The sequence below is a fragment of the Chiloscyllium punctatum genome, chromosome 45 (genome assembly GCF_047496795.1).
Source record: "Chiloscyllium punctatum isolate Juve2018m chromosome 45, sChiPun1.3, whole genome shotgun sequence".
Lineage (NCBI taxonomy): Eukaryota > Metazoa > Chordata > Chondrichthyes > Orectolobiformes > Hemiscylliidae > Chiloscyllium > Chiloscyllium punctatum.
In genome coordinates this window covers 47757513-47781057 of record NC_092783.1, presented here as the reverse complement: position 1 = coordinate 47781057, position 23545 = coordinate 47757513, and the positions used below count along the sequence as shown (strand labels likewise).

General features: G+C 39.1%; 1 protein-coding gene across 2 annotated transcripts; it reads left to right on the top strand.

Moving 5' to 3' along the window:
• On the top strand, positions 1-22803 carry LOC140467374 (acidic mammalian chitinase-like). Of its 2 annotated transcripts, XM_072563692.1 has the most exons (12): positions 1-46; positions 278-399; positions 578-610; positions 2740-2947; positions 7362-7418; positions 8679-8844; positions 11801-11925; positions 14342-14465; positions 14578-14760; positions 16148-16264; positions 18912-19071; positions 22122-22803. In XM_072563692.1, the coding sequence occupies exons 2-12, from the start codon at positions 375-377 to the stop codon at positions 22679-22681; spliced, it is 1758 nt and encodes a 585-aa protein (XP_072419793.1). In that variant the 5' UTR covers positions 1-46; positions 278-374; the 3' UTR covers positions 22682-22803. The 2 variants fall into 2 exon arrangements, with proteins under 2 accessions (XP_072419793.1, XP_072419794.1); XM_072563693.1 differs by lacking the exon at positions 1-46 and having other exon boundaries at positions 261-399.
• Positions 22804-23545: the final 742 nt, after the last annotated feature.

Sequence of the window (23545 nt, the reverse complement as noted above, 5' to 3'; positions counted from 1 at the left end):
CCAGTGATCAGCAGGGTTATGAGCTGTAAAGACTAGCCGAAGCAAGGTAAATATCAAATGAGGGCATGCCAATGAGGGAACGAATCTGGTGATCGAAGCTTGCTCTCTTATTGACTAAGTTTGATATGTTATCCTGTACCTTTGAACTTTAAATACTTTCTGCATTTCCTTTGCTTTTCTCACATTACATCATTATTTAGTTGATAATTTATTGAAATTTCTGCTGCAATGCTTTCTTTGCTCAGATAAAATGTTCATAACGTGTTGATGTTTTCAGTGCTATAAGAAATATTCAGAGTTGCTACACAGATCCGTGTAGAACAGACACTTGTGTAAACGTTTCTCAACAATATTTTTCTGTGAACAAGATCAAGATGGCCAAAATCCTTCTGTGGGCTGGTAAGGGCAATACTTAGCTACTATACCTAAATATTTCTCAACTGTAATTTGTAAATAGAACTACATTTCAATACATTAAAAATTCATATTAAATTACGACTTTATTTAAAATTATTTAGAATGTTTTCACTTCAATAAATGCTGCCATGCCCATTTTACATTTTCCTTTTTATTTTAGTGGGATTTGTGCTGCTATTAGAAGTGTACAGTGGTAAGCAGCAACAGATTTTAACCTTTTATTGTCAATGATTGTTAAATTGACCATGACCTTATATGTTCCTGTGGTTAGCTTAATTTTTAAAAATCTTAAACTGCAAATTTCTGAGCATTGTCATCAATGTGTTTTCAAGCTTAAATTCAAAGTTGACGAATAGTGCAGGCAATTTGTTTTTCCTTAGTATGTTATTCTGCTCAGAAGCTGTTAGTGCTGTTGCCTCTGAGAAGTTGTTGGACAAAGGAGCACCCAAGTTTTAAGTGTCATTACACATGACATACACTGACATTTGTAGTGGTATTTTGCATTACAAAAGATTATTTAATAAGTAATATCAATACAGTCTGACAAAATCTGTTGGACAGTAAATTCTTTCAATATTTGTTTTTGATTTCTGAGCAAACTGTATATGTTTGGAAAGGCAAGGCAATCAACACACATTACAATGCTGAAAATAAATATATCATAACATAACCTCACTAACATCATGGAAAAAATTTGGCTTAAATATTATTTCATTTTTCAATATTGGGAATAAAGTCACAATAATAGAAAATTAGATTGGTGGAATATATGTACTTGCAATCTCATACTATTCAAGCATATAAGTTATGCTATCTCTTAAGATCACAGTTGTTTTGCTAATGTCATCATTCCATCTATGCCATACTGATTTAAAGATTACTAATATCACCAATGAATAATACATTAAAATGTATCATTTTAGGATGACCTGTTAATCTGACACTAGTTGTTTGCCATGGCATTTTCTGTTTAAAATCAGAGACGTCCAAAGATATACGTTCGGGTCAAACAGAAACTCCTTGCCTACATTGTTTTAAAACAGGGCTGTTAATTGCATCCCCCATCACTGCAGCTAACAGGGAATCTACATTGGTAATTGTGGCTCAGTGAAGGATTCACATATCAATACATCCTGACACCACCATGCAGTACCAAGGGAGTGCTACATTATCAGAGGTGACACCTTTTGGATGAGACATTCACTTGAGGCCCACTCTGTCTTTTCAAGTGGATTTTGTTGGTTTTATGATCCTGGAGCAACCTTGTGATTACATCATAGAGATGCACCTCAGTGGATATAAACAGCACAATGTGGGTGGAATCAGATAACAAGATAGAGACTGATGCAGAGAAGCATGTGGAGTGATCAATTAGCATAAGGCACTAGGCGTTTATGGGACAGTATTCCAACAGTGAAATTAGAGCTTGGTACATTTCTGATTCATGTTTATTGTCATTTTTAGCCTTAATGTATAATAAACAGTGTTATAAAGAGGCCCAAGGCTGAAGACATTTCTTGACCATGTCATCACCTCAATCTGTCTATCCTGAACCCAAACCATGTGGTAATAAAATTGCGCCATATAAGAGACAAAAAAGATCCCAAGATACTAATTTGAAGCAGTCCAAGAAGTTATTCACAGTCTCCAAGCCAATACTTACCCTTCAACTACCATCACAAAAAAAGCTGGTCATTGCACCTTCTCCCATGTCCTTACACCAAATGTACACACCAGACCTTGTCATCACATCAGATGCCACCACAAACAATATTGTCAGCCATCAATGATCTCCATTAGTAGCTATTGACTCTACAAGATTGACCTTTATCAGTTCCTTTGTCTAGCCAACTGTTTTATTCTCTCTGAGCTCCGTCTCCACCTATCGCTTATTCTTCACTCATTTCCCCCATCCCATTTTCAGCATATATAACAACTTTTTCTCACTAAAATCAGCTCTGAAGGAGGGTTACTGGAACCTTTCTGTCCATAAATCCTGTTGATTTTTTCCAGAAATTTCTGTTTTTGTTTCTAATCATTGTATGTTGTGTTTTGCTTTGAAAATTAATGGCCATTTTTCTGACATCATAACAGTGACTACACTTTAAAAGTACTTCATTGGCTGTAAGGTGCTTTGGAATGTTTTGTGCTCATGAAAGGTGCCATATAAATTCAAGTCATTCTATATAGACATGACATAAAGCTCTTTTTTCATCTTTAAAGGTGTCATTTTCACTTCAAATGTTTCTACCTCCAAGTTATCTTTTTGAAATGTAAATTCTAATTATAGAACCAAACAACTAATAACATTTTCTAACACAGCTTCAGGCAAGGACTATAAACTGGTTTGTTACTACACAAACTGGGCCCATAAAAGAGGAGACTGTAAGTTCTTACCAGAAGACATTAACCCCAGGTTATGTACCCATCTCATTTTTGCTTTTGCTGTTATTGGCAATAACCATCAAATCGTTGCCCAGGAAAATGACGATGAAGATCTTTACATCTCATTTAACAATCTTAAAAAGAGGTAAGTTTATTTTGTTTCAAATATCTCTGAAGTGCTTTTCTAAACATAATTTTATTTTCCATCATAAAAGTTCTTCACAAAATATTATCACAGTAATGAAATCACACTCTTCAAAATGGGAAATCAGTTTTGGAAAACCATGCATGTAAATACCACCAGTTTAAAATTAAATTTGCTTGAGATTTATTGTACTGTACAGAAATTGATCTAAAATAAAAGAAAGAAATTACTCCATAGAAATCTAATTATAACATCCATTGTGATAATCCAGCTATGAGAAAGTGAAGACTACAGATGCTGAGATCAGAGTCAAAAAGTGTGGTGCTGGAAAAGCACAGCTGGTCAGGCAACATCCAAGAAGCAGAAGATTCGACGTTTGAGCATAAGCTCTTCATCAGGAATGTGGGGGAGGTCCAAGGGGGCTGAGAGATAAATGGGAGGGGGGTGGAGCGAGAGGGAAGATAGCTGGAAATGCCACCGTGGGAAGTGTAAAACCTGCACCCACACCTCGCCACTTAGCTCCATCCATGGCCCCAAAGGATCCTTCCACATGCAGCAGAGATTTTCCTGCACCTCCACACGTGTCATCTACTGTGTCCGTTGCTCCCATTATGGAGTCCTCTACATTGGGGAGACAGGATGCCAACTTGATAAACGTTTTGGAGAACATCTCCGAAACATACGCACACAACAACCCTCACTGCCCTGTGGCCAAACACTTCAATACCCCCTTCCACTCTGCAAGGACATTAGAATCCTTTTCGTCATCTCCCCTCCCCCAACCTTATCCAAGATCCAACCCTCCAAATCAGCACCGCCCTCTTGAACTGTCCTACCTGTCCATCTTCCTTCCCATCTATTCACTCCACCCTCCACTCTGAACTATCACCTTCTCTCCCACCCCCATCTACCTATCGCATTCTTAGCATCTTCCCCCTAAGCTCCATCCCCTCCCATTTATCTCTCCCTTGGGCCTCTCCCACATTCCTAATGAAGAGCTTATGCTCAAAATGTCAATTCTCCTGCTCCTCAGATGCTGTGCTTTTCCTGCACCACACACTTTTTGACTCTAATAATCCAACTATGCACTAATTTCAACTCGCACAGAAATAAATTACAATATATTTCCACAACTTAAAAACTACTCAATTAAAGCATGGTCTTTATCCAAACTAAATGTTGTATTATACATTTTAATTTTAATCTCTCAGCTTCACTGTATTGGTGTGCTGCTAATTTAGAAAAAGTTGTAATTATTGCTCTCAATCAGATCTTTCTTTGAGCCTGATTTGTTTTTGTTTAAATAAAATCAACACAAAATTCTAGAAATATCCTGCATATCTAGCAGCATTTGGAGACAGAGAAACAGAGAGAAAAATTCACTGAGTATTTTGTTAAGTGAGACCCAAAGTGTCTGATCCACCATGGCTCCTCGTGACCTTTCTCACACAACCTTGTCGCGTCACCTCATTAAGTAGGCAACAGGGCTTTTGGGCAGTCATGTGGTGGGACAGACAGAAGCACTCATCACTGCTGGGATCTTCTTGCAATCTTGCTGCCAGAACTGTATTTAATGTCCAGCCAAACACTACTTCAGTTGTTACAGGATTATAACTGGGGTGGGAGTGGTCTTTGATGATGCTGGCTGACTCTCCGTGTCAACAAGAAGTGTAGACAGAGTCAAATGGATGTAAGGTTGGTTTGTGTGATGATTTGGGCTGTGTCCACAACTTTCTGTAGTTCATATGGTCCTGGGCAGAGCAGTTGACATACCAAGTTGTGATGCATCAGATAGAATACTTTCTAAGGTGCATCTATAAAAGTTGGTGAGGATCTTGCTTTTTGCTGTTGAACAGTGATGAAACAAATGAACAGTCCTTTCAAACATAAACTATGAATGATCCTTGAACTATGACATTGAGTCTGCAGCCAAGGCATTGTACTTTCGAGTAGACAACACTGATGCTAAATCAATTGGTCAGATTGTGCCAGGGCCTGGCCCACACATATTGTTACACTTACCCACAACCATCGAGTGTGGATACATAAGCAATAATAATTCACACATCTTCTGAGGGAAATTCTAGATTTCAGATTTTTCAGGGAAGTCAAGACCAGAAGATATAAAATGGACCTGTTGGAAATGTTTGCCGTGCTCTATCTTTGTAGTTCATCAGTCTGAGGTGTCAAAAAGGTGTCACATTTAGAGCCTATTGTCTCGTAGTAGTCTGTCTGGCCCAAGGACCTTGACAGGACAATTCTCCAGTATGAGGAAGCAGTGGCAACTCCCAGGATATCTGTCACAGATCTCCGAGATTTAGCAATGATGGTCATATGCATTTTAAACATCAATGTACTGAAAGCTTCATCATTTGAGGAACTATACAAGTCAGAGACAGCTGTTATCAAAGCAACATTGCTGCAGCTCACAGTGCCTGCATCTCAGGGAAGTCAGTGATAGTGGAAACTGCCCAGCCACTTTCACTCTTCTCATCTTGGATGGCTCTTGAAGAGCTATGCACTAGAAAATATTACAACAGTTGCATCTGATTGCATTTATAGATCGAGAATGGGGAGATTCCTGGCTGCATCTCGAAATGAACTACTTGCTTTAATATTCAGGGCAGATTTGACGTTGACAGTGACCAGAATGGGATTATCACTTAGTCCTCTAAGCTCAAGTTTTGCTCCAGCAACTGATCCAGGCCAATGATAACAACACAGGATAACATCGTCTTCATAGTCGATTCAAGATCAGAAAGTGTCCAGCTATGGCAATCTTCATGTCAGATACCTGAGCAGATGCTGCCAAAACAAGAACAAATTTTGCTGAAAGGATTCCTGTGTTCTTACATCCATCACAATGAAGCCTCGTGTTATGCCAATAAACAGTGTGGCATGGAATCTTCCCAAGGATGGTATTGCCATGCCTCATTAAGGAACTCTGATGTATGCCAATTTATTCAAATGTGTAACCAACATTTTCATGCTACATTGCAGGAATAAATTCTGCCAGTAAACTAGCAAGATGCTCCCATCTCCCTAATCCCCCAACGAGAAGGCAATATTCCATATTTTTGCACACAGACAGCTTACTGTGCCAGTTCTGAAGGTAATAAAGAGTCAAACACATTACTGCAGGACTCTGGAGTCACATATAGACCAGACCAGGTCAGCATGGCAGATTTTCTTTCCTGAAGGTTTTAGTGAAAGTGATGGGTTTTTAAACAATGATGGTAGTTTATTAGTCAGCATTATTGAAAGTAACTTTTAATTTCAGATTTTGCTTAGTCAATTGAATTTAAATTCTATCAGCTGCCATGGCGGTATTTGAGCCCAGTAATCTCAATCGTCACAGCATTAGTAATCATGAGATTCAGACTAATGTGTGCAATTCTGGTCTCCCTCCTATCGGAAGGATATTGTGAAAATTGAAAGGGTTCAGAAAAGATTTACAAGGACGTTGCCAGGGTTGGAGGATTTGAGCTGTAGGGAGAAGCTGAATAGGCTGGGGCTGTTTTCCCTCGAGCGTCGTAGGCTGAAGGGTGACCTTATAGAGATTTATAAAATCATGAGAGGCATGGATAGGGTAAAAAGACAAGGTTTTTCCCCTGGGGTGGAGGAGTCCAGAACTAGAGAATAAAGGTTAAAGGTGAAAGGGGAGAATATTAAAATGGACGTAATGGGCAACTTTTTCACGCAGAGGGTTGTGCACATATGGAGTGAGCTGTCAGAGGAATTGGTGGAGGCTGGTGCAATTTTAACATTTAAAAGGCATCTGGATGGGTACATGAATAGGAAGGTTTTAAATGGATATGGGCCAAGTGTTGGTAAATGGGACTAGATTAGGTTAGGATATTTGGTCGACATGGACAAGTTGGACAGAAGGATCTGTTTCAGTGCTATACATTTCGATGTCTCTATGACTAGTGTAGTGACATTACAATTACACTATTCTGTCAACTAAAACTCTTCAGTTAAAATAATCAATCAAACATGGCAGACAATCACTTAGAATGAAATAAAATAAAATAAGGTAATCGTGGACTGACAGTAGCATGGATTTTGCAGCTGCTCCTGAGTTTCAGGCTTATTTTTAGATTTACTTCGAGATTTCTTATATTTGTTACATTTCAGTAGTATAAAATTTTTATTTTGATTTATTTTTAGTTCTTTTGTACTTATCTAAATGTTGATTTTGAGTATAAGAAAGAAATGTTTGGACATATATGGGCCAAGTGCAGGCAGGTAGGACTAGTTTAGCTTGAGATTATAGTCAACATGGACCAAAGGGTCCGTTTCCTTGCTATATGACTCTATGATTCTCTTATCCTATTTTTTGAAAGAATACTGAATTACATAATGGGCTTTATATTCTTTTAAAAATAATTATCATCGCTTCTGATTTTCACAGGAACCCAAATTTGAAAACGCTCTTATCTGTCGGAGGCTGGAATTTTGGAACTGAAAAGTACGTTTTTTTCTCAGCAGCAATTTTCTACCATTATACAAGTCATGTTATTTCTAGTGTGTTAATGAAATGAGAAATACAGAAATATGTGAAACTTCATACCAGAAGAACTGGATGACAGTCCATGTCGACTGATGATTTCTAAAAATTTTTCAATGCTTTTCTTTGACCTGTTAACTGTATTGCTGCCAGTACATTTAAGAAAAACATTCTTAAGCCAATGGAATCAGGATGTTGTACTGATACAGTTCACGAGTGCATATCTTAATACATTACTTTAGAGTTCGCTGAAATTTAAAAGAATGAGAGATGTTGTTTAGCAGTGCACAAAATTTTTGAGAAAGCTTGACAAGTTAGAAACTGAGAGAATATTTTTCCAGCTGGAAAGTCTAGAATTGCATAAGACACTGGTGAGGCCACAACTGTGTATTGTGTGCAGTTCTGCTCACCACATTACAGGAAAGATGTAATTGCTCTGGAGAGAGGGCAGAGAAGATTTACTAGAATGTTGCCTGGGCTGTAAAATTGTGGCTATGGAGAGAGCTTGGAGAGGTTGGAGTTGTTTTCCTTTGAACAGAGAAGGCTGAGGGGTGACATGATGGAAGTAAACAAAATTGGGAGGAGTAGAGATACAGTAGACATGAGGAACCTGTTTCCTTTGGCATGGAGTTCGAAAAGAAAGGTCATAGACTCAAGCTAAATGGCAGGAGGAGTGTGAGGAAAACCCTTTACACAGAGGATGGTAGGTGTCTGGAATTCGTGACCTGTGTTGGTGGTAGAGGCAGTGATTCTTTTTAAAAAGACCTGGATCTGCATTTTAAATTCTGTCAGCTGTAGGGTCATGGTCCATGTGCAGGAAGATGGGATTGAAAAGGGCATTTAGATATCTTTGGGTCAGCCTGAACAAGATAGACTGAATGCCCCCCCCTTCTGCGATGGATCAATTTCATAGTTCTAATTGAAGACCGTCATCTCAGAACAGAGTCAACAATTTTAAAAAGATTTGAAGAGAAATTTCTTCACTGTATTTTGTGGATCTTCTGAATTCTCTGCTCCAGAGAGCTGTGGACATTCCAATGAGATTACTCACAATTGAGATTGATAGAACTTTTGGTACAAAGCGAATTTAGGGATATTGAGAAATACGGCACAAAAGTTAGTAGATGAAGATGTTCAGCACGATCTTATCAAAGTGCAATGCAGGCCCAATGGAATGTTGTCAACACTTAATTCTGTTTCTTATGCCTTTATATCTTTCAGGTTCACTGCCATGGCTTCCAGCAAAGAAACTCGTCTAATATTCATTAAATCTGTTATAGAATTCCTAAGACAAAAAGATTTTGATGGTTTAGATCTACATTGGGAGTATCCAGCATTTAATAGAAGCCCATACCAGGACAAACAGCGCTTTACTTTGTTGGTTCAGGTGAGTTATATTATACCTTAAATCCATGAGTTATCAGGGGATTCAATCTGTGCAACAATGTTTTAAAAATTAAATACAGATCATATATTATATAACAAAAAGACCTATCATCAACTTCTTAATGAGAAAAATCGCGAATAAGAAGTGTCCACGTTTAACAGTTATATTTGAATTGAATTGAATGATGTATTGTCACTTGTATGTAACAAATAAATAGTGAAAAGTGTAAAATGTAGCCATGCTCTGGCACCATTTTGAGTTACAGAAGATATTAAGATATAACTAGAATATAACTAAAAACAGAGTTCTTTCACCCTGTTTGTGCTCTGCTCAAAATGGGAGGGGGCGCAGTTTCCAGAACAGATTCCAGTCCATCAACACACCCTTGTAATCACAGTCCATTCCAGAAGTCACCGTTACTGCGTTCCAGATTTACCACATCGGGCCTACCACGCCGCTGCCAATGCAACCACCAGTCCCATCGATCTGCCAAAAGTACCGAATTGGGCCAAAATCCTGATTCTGACACAGATCACTGATGCCACCTTCGCCGCCAACTGCAAGGGCTTCTCTGCTGTCACTGCCATCTTGAAAGCAGTGCCACTGACACTGTCTTGAGCCCTGCACTGGTGGGCCCATCAACATTAATGTCACTACACTCTGGCAGTATCTATCACCACCGGGCCCACACGCGCTGCCATCATGAGCTGCATAACGCCTCTCCCCAAGCAGACAACTCTTACTGCCATTGCTGCACATGCTCAGAAGGCTGGGCCCAGCTTTGCTCTTCTCAAGGCACCAAAAAGGCTTTTAAAGCGGAAAAGAAAAGGAAAAATGAAAGAGAGCAAAAGTAAAAAGAGAAAATTTAAAAAGAAAGCAGACGGAAGTGAATGACACTTGGGCTAGGAGCTCAGATGCAACACTGCTAGTCTGCTGCCATCTTGATTTGGCAACAAGAATTCAAATCTTAACTCACAAAAATAGATGATTTACAGCATGTCAGAGGTTAAGATGAAAGAATTCTATCAAGGGATTTGATCCAGCTCAAGCCTGCTTTTACTAGAAATGATACAAGGATACAGCTTTGCTTTTAAATGCAAGGGACATACCTTCATTTTAATAGATATTTCAAAGTAGCTGAGTCTCCGAGACATGGAGAATTCAGCAACTTTAATAAAGCAAGATGTGCAGAATCTACAAGGTAAGTGCCATAATAGTTTCTGCTTAGGGGCGACGCGGGGAAGTTTTCTCCAGACACGACATTCTACCTAATTAAACAGCCACTGCCTAGGATTTCTCTGATTCTACATGTTCCCTATCTCACACACACACACCTGCGATTATAAAACTCCTCCTGACCAGATCTGTCAGACTGTACCACTGCATTTACCCACTTCAGTTAACCCAACTGAAATGTGTCAACAGGCCAGAACCCCACAAAAAATTTAAATCAACCCTGTAACCAAATTCTGCAAGACATTGAGGAAATCCATTTGAGTTCTCCAAAGTTGCAACATTTATGCCCCTGCCACAGAATAAACTTTGCTCCTGAGGCATAAATCCAGGCCAATGTGATTTATGCAAATATGATACAGATTGGACATACAGTCAAGCTGCCAGAGGAAGCAGTGGAGGCTAGTAAAACAACAATTAAAAGGCATCTGGATGGGTATATAGACAGGACGGGTTTAGAGGGATATGGGCCAAATGCTGGCAAATGGGACTAGATCGGTTTAGGATATCTGATTGGCACGGACAATTGGACAGAAGGGTCTGTTTCTGTGCTGTATAACTCTACGATGGGCAAGGGTCATGTAATTTTTTTAAAATAGCGGTATCTTTGCCTAAAGTGTTGATAAGCCCTTTAAAATGCATTATTCAAAATTTGTAAATGTGTTTTATGTTAAAGCACACTTTCATTTCAGATATTGCGCTCACATCCAAATTCACTTGACACCTGGACATTCCGGTTCTATCCCAAATTGTGCCAAGATTTGACTTCATATTTAAAGGCCCATAATGATTCATCAATTGTGTACTTTCCTGCAATTGCATACCATAGATACGTTTTCCACAGTGATTTTATAGTGACTGAGAATTTCAAACCATAGTCCATTCTCTGGCTGCCATTTAAATAGTTAACCTACCTTCTCCTGCAAAGCATTTGCTACAGCCTTCCCAATACCCTACCATGAAACAGTATGCAGTCATACACTTTCCCCCCAAGTAAAGGAATCCCTGGAACCTGACCAATCTCATTTCAAATTACTGCACTCCCTTCCCCCAGGACTCCTCTACTCCCTCACTCTACGCATTGCCTTCTACAAGTTTACCCTTTCTTCTCTTTCTACCCCTTTTATTTCATTTCAGTTTGGGCCATTTATTCTCTTGTCCTCTTAGCTTCCCCTTTTATTTCACCAATCACCAAAACCTAGTGGACAAGTGGGAACAAAATCAAAAAGGCTAATGAAGTATCAACCTTTATACCAAGGGTTTTAAATACAAGTGATACATCCCTTCTCCAAAGTCTGGATCACACAGATGGTTGGGACACAATCTAAATTGACCAGAATCATACCAGTGCATAACAGATTAATTATAAAATCAGATTATAGAAACATTTCTTGCATTCCCTGGAGTTTAGATGATTGGAGGATGCTGTAATTTCAAACCTCAGTAATGAAAATATGAAAGAATGCTCTTCTGAGACGAGACACTTTTCCCCATCGGGGGATCAACATTGAAAACCCTTGTCCTCATCCTGCATCTAAGCATAAACATCTGTTTGAAAGTTGCCTGAAAGATCAGCAGCCGTCTTCTACTGCCTCAGGATGACGTATTTCAGTGAACAGAAGGTGTTGAAATATGCTGAAAATGCAATACATTTGAAAAATATAATATCCAATGTTCCATTGTGATAAGTGTTTCATCAAATTTATTATATGTTAACATACAGGAAACTCTTGAAGAGTTCAAGAAGGAATCCAGTGAAAGTAACAAACCGAGATTGCTGCTTTCAGCTGCAGTGGCATCTGGCTTAAGGAACATTCAAGCAGGCTATGAAATAGAAAAGATTTCAGAGTATGTACAAGCTATTTATGTGACGTACATTTTCCAACTGATGCAGTTTGCATTTCATCATACTCTAAATTTACTCTACATTCCTGACAATAACAACCAAGACATTGAATAAGTGCAATATTTCTACTGTACTGAATAGAACCTTTCAAAAGTCAGATACACGATAAAACTTCTGAACCAAAGGGCTAGGTGTTGTAGATTAAATATTCTAGCACTGGGCACTAAACAGCAGAATAAATAGGTTTAAGGAACAACTGGATTCAGTTTTAACCAAGGATGATATCGAAATTTATAACCAGAAGCCAGGAGTATAGGTTTGATTTTGACAAACAACTAAACTTGGTGAGTGTACTGAAACAAAAACACAACGTAGAACATTATAGGAGGCGGAGGCTGTGGGTTGTGGAGAGTCATGTGGCAGAATCAGGCAAGTGTGTCCAGGGTACATCTTGTTGGGTGCACACACATCATCCTTTATGCTCTTCACAAGCTATGTTGAGAGATTCTTGCAAGGCAGTGGCAATTTGCCAACTGACAGTCAGTAATGCTTGTTAAATGCCTTGTTAACAGCCCAGCTTGCCTCATTAATATTCAAACTCCCATCTTACCAAACAAGCCTGACAAGGGGAAAACTCAATATAAAATCAAAGTGGATCCCTGGCTCTCTGCTTGTGGCAAGGGACCTTCATGTTGGACACTGGGCATCAACACTTCAAGGCATGCTCCAAGGGCATTGGCCACATGTACGCCACATCCACAGAAACTAGCATCCAACATGTGCCAGGCTTTAAGCACCCTTTTGGCACATCTTGGATCTACTTGCAGGACACTTTTACACATCAAAGCTGCACTGGCAACTGTGTTTATAATGCTGTAGCAAAGACAATGTGCGTTCAGAAACACAAACCCAGCCCATGGACAGGACTAGACTGCACCTTTAGGCCCTTTGCTTGCTCTAGCAAGCTCACTTGCTCGGTGTCTACTGGATACTCAAGCCTCACCTTGCCTCTTTGCACTTTGCCCCCTCAGCCAGAGACACCAGGCTGACATTACTGTCACTTTGTCTTGCTGTTTGGCACAGATATAAATTCAGTAAGTTGGCTTTAGTTGCCAGCAAGCCTCAGTCAAGTCTAGGGGGATAGCTTCTATTCAGCAACGCCTGGCACCATAAGTCAAGATCACTCTCTGATACCAGCTCAGGGCTTGTCTGGGTATTCAGAGTCAGGATCCTGTTCTCAGAAGGAGTGAAAAACCGAATGCCAGGCAGCCCACCAACTTCTCTTGACTCTCTGCCCTGTTGGAGTTGCCTTCCTCCTGGCATGAGAAAGAGAGAGAGAGAGAAAGAGAGGAATTACTTGAGATATAAGTAAGTGGCACAGCTGTTCCTATTGGTGCAGGTGAGAAAGTGTCCCACATTGGTGAGTAGGAAGTGTAGAGGATATGTAGTGTTCATGGTTTTCAGGAGGTGACAGAGGCTAAGGCAGGATGTTACAAACAATACTGAGAGTGATACAGCGTGAGATTTGGTGGGAAATGAATACAGTAGCAGAGCTAGAGTGAATATGAGGTATCTGAGAGATGGTGGTATTTACCTCAGCAGAGAGGAAAAGGACATTGGCCCCCTCCCTGCATTTCTCCAGGCAGCTGATACTGCACTGACCCAGGTGTCAATCGCTCCTTGGCACAATCTGGTGATGGAGCAGCGACTGCTGATCTTGAGGGAGGGAGGAGAAGTCCTGCATTGGCACTATCCAACCAACAGGACCTCCACGACCCCACACACAAACCAGTAGTTGATTTCCCTGTCTGCCATGTCTGGGGCAAATATGAGGAATCATGCAGGGCAGCTCAGCAGTGCTGGTCCATGTGCACCATGAGCCCAGGCCCAAGACTTGCTGATCTTTTGGTGATTTTTGGCTAAACAGCAAGTTTGTACAGGAACAATGTGTAGTAAGATGGGGCAGAAATCACCTGAGAGACTCCATTTTAGAGCGATGTTTTTGGCAATTAATGAGGCATTGGAAAGACAAGGCAAGAAAATTCACTGAGCCTTATGGGGACAAACCCTCCCAAAAACCCAATGCAACCCAAACTTTATCAAAAAACAAAAGAAATATCCAGCCCATAGTGCCAAAGAAACTCAGCAAGTGTGCCAGCAGCTATGGAGAAAAAAAACAAAGTTAACGCTGAGTCCAATTTGACTCTTCTTCAAAAATTGTTGATGAGTAACTGGCCTTTTCCTGTTCCTTACAATTCTCATTTGATAATGTATAAGATATGAAGCATAATAAATAAATTACAGATTTAGAGACAACAGGAAGATAATCATTGCTATTCTTCATCACTGGTTAGGTCAATGTATGCAGCAATACGTCCTTGAGTACCAGCCTCAACATCTTATTTTTGTTTTATATAGGCCCCTAGATTTTATCGGTGTGATGACATATGAATTCCATGGACCATGGGATGTTAAAATTGGACCAAATAGCCCTTTGTACAGAAGTTCTACTGATTATTATGACGATAAATACTTTAACGTCGTATGTATAAAAATTAAGAGAATCATTTCTACATTTTTAATTTTTCTCACATTTATTTGAATCATTAATGCAAATTTAAAATGTTAGTTCAAATAATATTTCTTCCTTGTAGGAGTTTGCTACAAACTACTGGAAAGAAAATGGTGTCCCTGCAGAAAAACTATTGGTTGGATTTCCAACTTATGGCCGTACCTTTACACTCTGTTCAGCTGAGAACAAACCTGGTGCTGCAGCATGTGGTCCTGCTTCACCTGGGAACTGTACTAAAGCAGCTGGCATTTGGGCATACTATGAGGTACTGTTTAAAATTTTATATTTAAAACATTATGTCAACATCTTGCAATATAACATTCACAGGAAGAAACTTTAGCGCCCCTCATATAAATCATGAAAATTAAAGCTACTGCAACTCTCATTACAACAGAAGTCTGTTGTATTACCATGCCCTGACTTTGCAGAGTCATGCCATCTACCACAGAGATATCTTTACCATGATCATCGCGAAATCGTAACATTGTTGTAAAAAGGAACTTGCTGTCACTGTGTTTCATTTTGCACTACTCAGGATAGAATTGCAAGAATATCAAACTTCAAAGGGAACAACAATAAATACTGGAATTTCCAGCTTAAATAGAAAATCTCTATCAAGATTTGCACCACCAAACAATTATTTAACTACCAAATAATGAAGTCTTAACAGAAGTGTTATGCATTTACCATAATTGCATTCAATGTTTTCGTCAATTAGAGTAAGATGATATACTATAGTCCAGAGGAAGTGCCTGGGTTAAAATTAGTTAAACAATGAGTAGATAAAATCATATTTCTCCCTCACTCTCAAATCAATCTATTCGTCAGTTGCACAATGACTTTAATTTGTAAGCAAGTTGTTTAAATGAAATCCGTTGAGTACATAAGCTAAAGATTTGCCCCTTCATCCTCTATTATTTTCCTCCTACCTGCCCTTTGCATTCTCTGAATTTCATCTATTGCAGGGTAGGAGCAGATGTCAGTTCAGTGTTGCTCCTTTACTTCCATATGGAAACAACAGAACGTTATCAGTAATTGAGTCTAACCCATCATCTGCAAACCAACTTCCTAGTTCAGTGAACATACTCACAACAACTATAAATGGAAGCATCCTTGTGAAACGGATTAATGGCACTAAATTTGTAATCAGTTACTAAACTTCACTATTTGTAATCTAATTGATATGATTTGTCTGGTGGTGTTTTGGGGTCTTAGTTAGCCATTATATTTATTAATGACTCAGGCAATGGGTTAGAAGCCATTTTTGTTTTCAAATTTGCTAATGATGGAAAGATTGTAATCAATATAGACAGAAGAGAATTTTGATACAGTAAGTGAAGAGGCAGGACCATGGAAAATGGATTTTACCATAAGCAAATGTGAGCTTCAGACCTCAAAATGATAGAAGAGGGTGGTGTCAAAAAGTTGAAAGTTTAGAAACTATGGAAGACAAAGAGAATTTCAAATCCAGAGATTATCTCCTTTAACAAATCATTGTAACATCTTGAACACTTTGATTAGATCACTTCTCAACCTTCCATTTTCAACAGAATATAATTTGTGCTTTGCAGCTTCAGGATGGCACAGAAGAGTATTAGCTCCCATAACGTGCTAGTGCCTCAGTTGTAAACTGTACACATTTTTGTTAACAGATATGTGACTTCTTGAAAGGCGCCAACGAAGAGTGGATGGAGGAGCAGGAGGTTCCATATGCATATAAAGATGATGAGTGGGTTACTTATGATAATTTGAAGAGTTTTGAGAAAAAAGTATGTATTTTACGGTCATTTTCTGCTGCATTTAAGCAATTGCACATAATAAATCCACCTGTGTACAATGTACACAGTCAGTTTTACAGTTGGCTTAGATATAGCTTTAATTAAACAGCTAGCAGGAAAGTAGAGAGAGTTTATGAGAAAGCATTAGCAGGTACAATTAAGGAAAACCCAAAGGATTTTTAAAAATGTATGTAAAGAGCAAGAGAATAATGAGGGAAAATGTAGGACCCATTTGGAACCATTAGAGGTAATCTGTGTGGGACCCAGAATACATGGGCACAATTCTCAATGAATACTTTGCGCTGATCTTACAATAGAAAAGGACAACATAGGTACAGACATCATGTTGGAAGACTGAAATGTTAGAAAAAATTAGCAATGTTAGCAGCTTTAAAAGTGGATAAATCTGTAGGCTCAGCATCCCAGTCTATTAAGGGAGACACCCTGGCCACAGGTGAGGTTTCAGAGGAGCTAAGGACTACAAAGTTGTCAATTTATTTTAAGAAAGGAAAGCATAGATCAAGAAATTACAAGCCAGTCAGTTCAACCTCAATGGTGAGAACGTAATAGCACAAAGTCCAAGGTATAGAATATATTTACACTTGGGCATACACAGATTAATCAGGGATAGTCAGCTTGGATTTAAGCAATGGCCACGTTTGACAAATTTGAGAAATTAAACAGGAACATTGATGAGGATGATGCATTTGATGTGATCTACATGGACTTTAGCAAGACTTCTGATACAGTCCAAAAAGAACGGAAAAAAACTGTGGATGCTGTAAATCAGAAACAAAACCAGAAACTGCTAGAAAAGCTCAGCAGGTCTGGCAGCATCTGTGAAAAGAAATCAGAGTTAACGTTTTGAATGCCAGTTCTGAGGAAAGGTCAGCGGAACTGAAATTTTTACTTTCCACATGATCCCTCGGGGCAGACTGGTGAAGAAAGAAAAAGCCCATCAAATCCAAGGCAAAATGACAATGTTGGATCCAAAATTGGCTGAGAAGCAGCAAGCAAAGGACGATAATAGAGAGATATTTCTGTGACTGCAAGTTTGCTTCCAGTGGGAGTCCACAAGACTCGCTGCTGGAACTCCTGCTGATTGCAGTGTACATGAATGATTTGGACTTAATTGGCAGGGAGCCTGATGAAGGAGTTCGTGAATTACACAAAAAAAACCTCATGACCACAGCAATAAGTGGAATTCAACCTGAAAACGAGAGAAGACTAACAAGGCAAGGAATTACACTATGAATGGTAGATCCCCGGAAAGGACTGAAAATCAGGTGGACTAATGTGCGTGTCCATTGATCCCTTAAGATATCAAGACAGGTCGTTAAAAAGGTAGATGAGATACTTGCCTTTATTAGCCAAGGTATATAATATGAGAGTAAAGAGGATATGCTGGAACTGTACAAATGTTGGTTAGGTCACAGGTAAAGTGCTAGTGCAGTTTAGGTCACATTATGGGAAGGATTAAAGAGGGTCCAGAATGCTACCTGAGCTATAGGGAAAGATTAGACAGTCTGGGATTGTTTTCCTTGGAACAATAAAGATTAAGAGGATACTTCAAGGAGGTGTATAAGATTGTGAAGGGCATCGATCGGGTGGATTGGAAAACATGTTTTCATTAGTAGGGGTGTCAATAACTTTAAGGTAAGAAGTAGAAGGCTAATAGGAAAGTTGACAATTATTTTACACTCAGAGGGTGGAGGAAGTCTGGAACTCTTCACCTGAAAAAGTGTGTTTGAATCAAAAAGAACTCTGGTAACATTGAAGCAAAAATTAGGATATTCAATTGTGTTGCCATAATTTCAGGAATATGGGCCAAAAGCTGAAAATGGGACTACTTGTTGAGTGACACATGTATGATGGGTTGAATAGCCTCCTCTGTACTGTAAACGTCTGTGTATCAACAAATTTATAACTCTAACTTCATTGCATGTTGCTTCCAAAGGCATTGATGACTAGATTTCCTTTTTAATTGTGTTTAATAACTTATGTTTTCTATAATGTTGCTCTGAATGCCTAGTAATATAGATACCAGATAGTATTATGGATAATAAAGAAAACAAACAAGTTGCTGTTCATTTGGAAGCATCCAGTCCCTCAGTTTCCCATCACTTCCTAAAGAATTGTTCGTACCACTCAGTATCTGAGCAAGTGGTTTATCAGCATTGCGTGAGCCAAGAGAGCAAGTACTGGCAGGATGTTCAATTGTGATAACATCACAATACAGACTGGCAGATGTTTGTGACAGAATCAAGGCAGGTAGATAGAATTAAGATTTAGAACAATCATGATCTAACAATGGCAAAACGGGTTAGGAAGGACACACATGCTGATGCTTTCTGCAAAGAGTCACTAAATCAATAAAAATTTCATTTCTCCATGTGCTCACTTAGTGTTCACCAGTGTGCATCACCTGTTATGTGATTGGTCAGAATGGCTCCAGAATCCAATGAGATCCATGAGAGGCCGTGCACTTGATATCATCAAAACATCTAATTTTGACCCTGATGCAGTTGAAATGAAGACTAACCTTTGAACTGCATATGATGGTATTACACAGTAACAATGGTCCACAAGAAGAGTCCCATTCTGACTAAATAGAATGCTTTAAATTCTTTTTACATAGGTGGAATGGCTAAAAAACAATAGCTTTGGTGGTGCAATGGTTTGGACAATCGACATGGATGATTCCAAAGGTACTTTCTGTAAGCAAGGAAAATCACCTCTCATTAGTAAGCTGAAGATTATGCTTTCTTCCAAATCTAAACCGAAAGATGATTCATCAGGTAATTTATTATTTCATGCAACTTTTCTGAACCAGATAAATATTTGTTACGCTGAACCGCAACTCATTTTGATGCACTTGTTTGTCTATTCTAAAATCCATTACCATAATTATTTCCATAACCTCAACTATATGGACAGATACAGACACGTTTTTAAAATGCTGCTCATTCAATAAAATTAAATATATTCATGCACTAATATCATATTTAAAAATTAATGGCAAAATAATACCATAAGTTTTCACACTGTGGGAACCATGAATACTGATGGTATTCGCACATTAGCGATTGCTAATGTGGAGATCCAAGCACGATATTGCTCAGTACGTAAAATGATCTCTAAATTGAGAAAATTTTCCAATCTTCCCATCACATTTAATGATGTTACTATTGCCGAATCTCCCCCACCAACTATTAACATTTGGGTGGCTACTTTCAACTAGGAATAGAACTAGACCAGTCATATAAACAGTGTGTGGAGGAGCATTTTCTCCTGACCGGGTCTGAACACTCAGGAAGCAGGCAGGATTCTGGCAAGTGGAAGACTTTTATTCAAGCAGAAACCAGCTAATGCAGGGAGAGGGCCGAAGGATCTTCCCCTGAGACTGGACTCAGAAGGGAGATCTATGACACACTCAAATTTGTAGAGTAAAAATGGACTGAACTATTCCAAGGCCAGTGAAAGAACCTGTTTTGTACACCTTTCCAGACAGGTTTGATAAGAGTATGCCCAGCATCAGTAATGAAAGAATAATTGAAAGCATTTGTGCTCCATAACATGGGTTACAGTCCTTCCCCCATAATTCATATACCCAATCCTGTAAAACATCTAATCAATGCTGGACATCCCTAAGGACAGTCCCACGTCCTATTATCTCATGGCATTTAATGGGCACTACAATCGCTAAATCTTTATAGGCATCCCATTCATTTGCATTCCAAGGTACTCTATTGGGTCTGTCTCAGACTGGCTCATCTCTAAGGACAGCTTGAATTTTGTTATTCACTGTATTTCATTTAATTACTCCTCTTCAATTTTGAACTATCCTAATTATATGGAAAAATACAAAAATGTCAGAGTTTTAATTAATTACTATAAGATTTGAAATATTGGTTTGTGATATGAAGTTTGTTATAAACTGTAAAGTTAGACATTATATAAATATATATACACACAGCTATTTGTACCCTTGGTACTTTGTGATAATGAACTTTGAACAATCTATATTGTTCAGGCGTCTGAGAGGGCATTTCTGAAAGCTAATTAACTTTCACATATTGGCATAAATATTTTGGTTATATGTATCTATTTTTGTTGAAAACTATCCCTGTAATTCTCTGCAGAATCTTTAACTAGAACCTATAGCTTAATATTGTGAGTAATTAACTTCAAAGAAACAACTATTTACGACAAAATTACTAACTGCTGTTCTGTTAGCTGTTTAGGGAGTTAACAGGCCATGTATTGCACCTGGTGCTCATTCATTTACTGGGACAATTATTCTTTCATTACTGATGCTGGGCATACTCTTATCAAACCTGTCTGGAAAGGTGTACAAAACAGGTTCTTTCACTGGCCTTGGAATAGTTCAGTTCAAAGGTCCTATTGCTTTCTTTACTTAAAGGCGGTAACAGACGGTTTGTCTTATTCGTCTCCTGTTAACCATCTTCTGATTTAATGCTTGGGCAGGCTGCCTTTCTGTCAGCCATTTTGTTATAAGCAGATACGGGTCATTCCTACGGTGTGGCTATAAAAATCAGTCAGAAGCTGTCAATTTTACAGTGAGTAACCCATTCCCTTACTCCCCAAACCTTATCTTCCATCTACAAGACAAGCCAGAACTGTGAGAGTACTCTCTTCACTTGCCTGGATGAGTGTTCAAGCAGCACAAAACCATTCAGGATAGTTGATCAATGACAACACCCCCTTAAGCACTGGCTTGTTCTACCAATGATGCAGGGGCAGCAACATGTACCATCTATAAATGCAATGCAACAGCTCACTAAGCATCAAGTGGAGAATCTTTAATGTTCAGTGAAATAGCAAAGTTACTTTATGTTTTCTTACATTTTCAAGTACATGACTCTACCACATGGAAGGATTAGGATAGCAGGCACCAGGGAACACCATTGAGCACAAATTCTCTTCTGACATACATTAGATACCAACAAGAAAATAGAAATTTAAATGGCACCCAGACTGACCAGGTGAAAATCTGTCCTGCTTGTTCCTTATAAAGCATGATCATGAGAAACTCTTAATCAGTTTCTAATGTGGACTCACAAATCTGCCTTAAATTTGATGACTCTAGTTACAGGCTATGCCATGGAAAAGTCACATAGGTGTACTAAAAGTGCTATTCTGGGAGATTCCGCTGAGGCATACTAGTTTAAGCAAGTACTTGAAAATGTAAGAAAACAAAGTAACGTTGCTATTTCACTGAACATTAAGAGTCTGTGGCTCGTTGGTCTAGGGGTATGATTCTCGCTTCGGGTGTTTGGCTAGGCGGATTTGAGAGAGATCCCCGATTCAAATCCCGGACGAGCCCTTATTTCTGGGCAGCACTGTGGCACAGTGGTTAGCACTGCTGCCTCACAGCGCCAGAGATCCTGTTTCAATTCCTGCCTCAGGCAACTGACTGTGTGGAGTTTGCACATTCTCCTCAAGTATGCGTTGGTTTCCTCCCACAGTCCAAAAATGTGCAGGTTAGGTGAATTGGCCATGCTAAATTGCCTGTAGTGTTAGGTGAAGGGGTAAATGTAGGGGAATGAATCTGGATGGGTTGCGCTTTGGCGGGTCGGTGTGGAGTTGTTGGTCGAAGGGCCTGTTTCCACACTGTAAGTAATCTAATCTAATCAAATCTAATTAAAGGTTTGCCACTTCAGTACGTTCATTATATCATTCCATAAATGTCAACCCTTTGACCAAGCTTTTATTTGCCAGTCTAAAATGTCTCAATATAGCTCAGTGCCCTCTCCGCTTGGGATGTTTTAAGATAGTAATATTTACCTCCATGTCAGCTTCAATATATTGGTTTTCTTTCTTTCAGCCACAACAACTGTATCACCAACCCCTACTTTAGAAAATTCATCAAATTCTCAGCCTTCTACAACATGCCCCAATCTGGAATTCTGCAGTGACAAAAATAATGGTAGCTATCCAATTTCATGTGCTGTGGACAGCTTTTATCGATGCACCAACAAAAACACCGACATCGAGAACTGTCCCAAGGGTACTTCCTATAACGCAATTAAAGGCAAATGTGTTTGGCCAGATAGATTATTTCCAGCAATCAATTTAGTAGCCAACAACTTTTGCAAAGGCAAGCGTGATGGTAACTATGCAATTCCAACTCCCAAATATTTTAGATGCTCTGCTGATAAAACACGAATAAAGCAATGTCCTCCTGATCTACTCTATAATACAATGAACAGAAACTGTGAGAAAAGTATGCTTGCTGACTTTGATATTACTTTTTGCAGCAACAACCTTGATGGTACTTACCCAATTCCAGGCAAGCCAAACAAATTCTATCACTGTTCCAATAAGGAGACTAACATTGGGAGTTGCCCCAAAGGAAGTATTTATAATAATTTATGTAAGTGTTAGACACAGCTGTATGCATAATAAGTTCACAGTGGATGACAATAAAAGTAGTTTGAATAATTACAAGGTTAAAATGTTCATACTGGGACCATTAGTACAAAACGGAATGACTATTTTATTATCGTGGAATGCATGTTGCCAACACCAAGATGGCCGTCTGTGCATGCAGTGGTAGAAGGTGATGCTGGCTCATCCCTTCAAATTTTCTGCCTGTTTGCCACCTCTTCATAAGAATGCATTCTGGATGTGGCCCCATCATCTACTCTAACCCCTCCCACATCCCCCACCGCATCACCTCACTGCTAGTGTCTGCATCCCTCAATGCACGACTTCCTGTTTTGCTTAGGGTGTGGGGCAGAGTGAGACATGGAGAGTTGAGTGCACCTCTGGGTCAATGTCAATCAGCAGCAGTTTTGTAGGTTTAATAAATCCACAGGCTGAAAATTCAATTCTGCCATACTGTAAGATCTGCTGCTTTCGCTGAGCCAGACTCAGAGGTTTGATTGCAAAGTAATGCTTTCTTATATATGTGAATGCAATTGGCAATAGACACAACCTTTATATTTGTGCTGCAGCATCATATGGTTTAAGAATTTAGGATTTCCGAATATAGCCCAATTCCACTTTGATCAGCAATAAAGCACATTATGACGTCCCTGATGACCAACATTGGCCCCAACAATTTAACAATCCCATATCTTAAACAATTCATTCACTTTTTCTCCCCACTTTCACAATGCTCTACTTGAATTGTGCCAAGCCCACCTGGTTCCTGACCTCTTAGAAGTTTACTTCAAAATGGATGAGAACTGAATTCTGCCCTTGATATCAAGACAACATCTGACCAATTTGACTTTAAAGGAGCCC

Coding starts and splice junctions, on each gene's coding strand:
- LOC140467374 (XM_072563692.1), top strand. CDS start 375: ATGGCCAAAATCCTTCTGTGGGCTG. Junction 400..577: donor CAAAATCCTTCTGTGGGCTG/GTAAGGGCAATA, acceptor TTTTTATTTTAG/TGGGATTTGTGCTGCTATTA. Junction 16,265..18,911: donor TGAAGAGTTTTGAGAAAAAA/GTATGTATTTTA, acceptor CTTTTTACATAG/GTGGAATGGCTAAAAAACAA.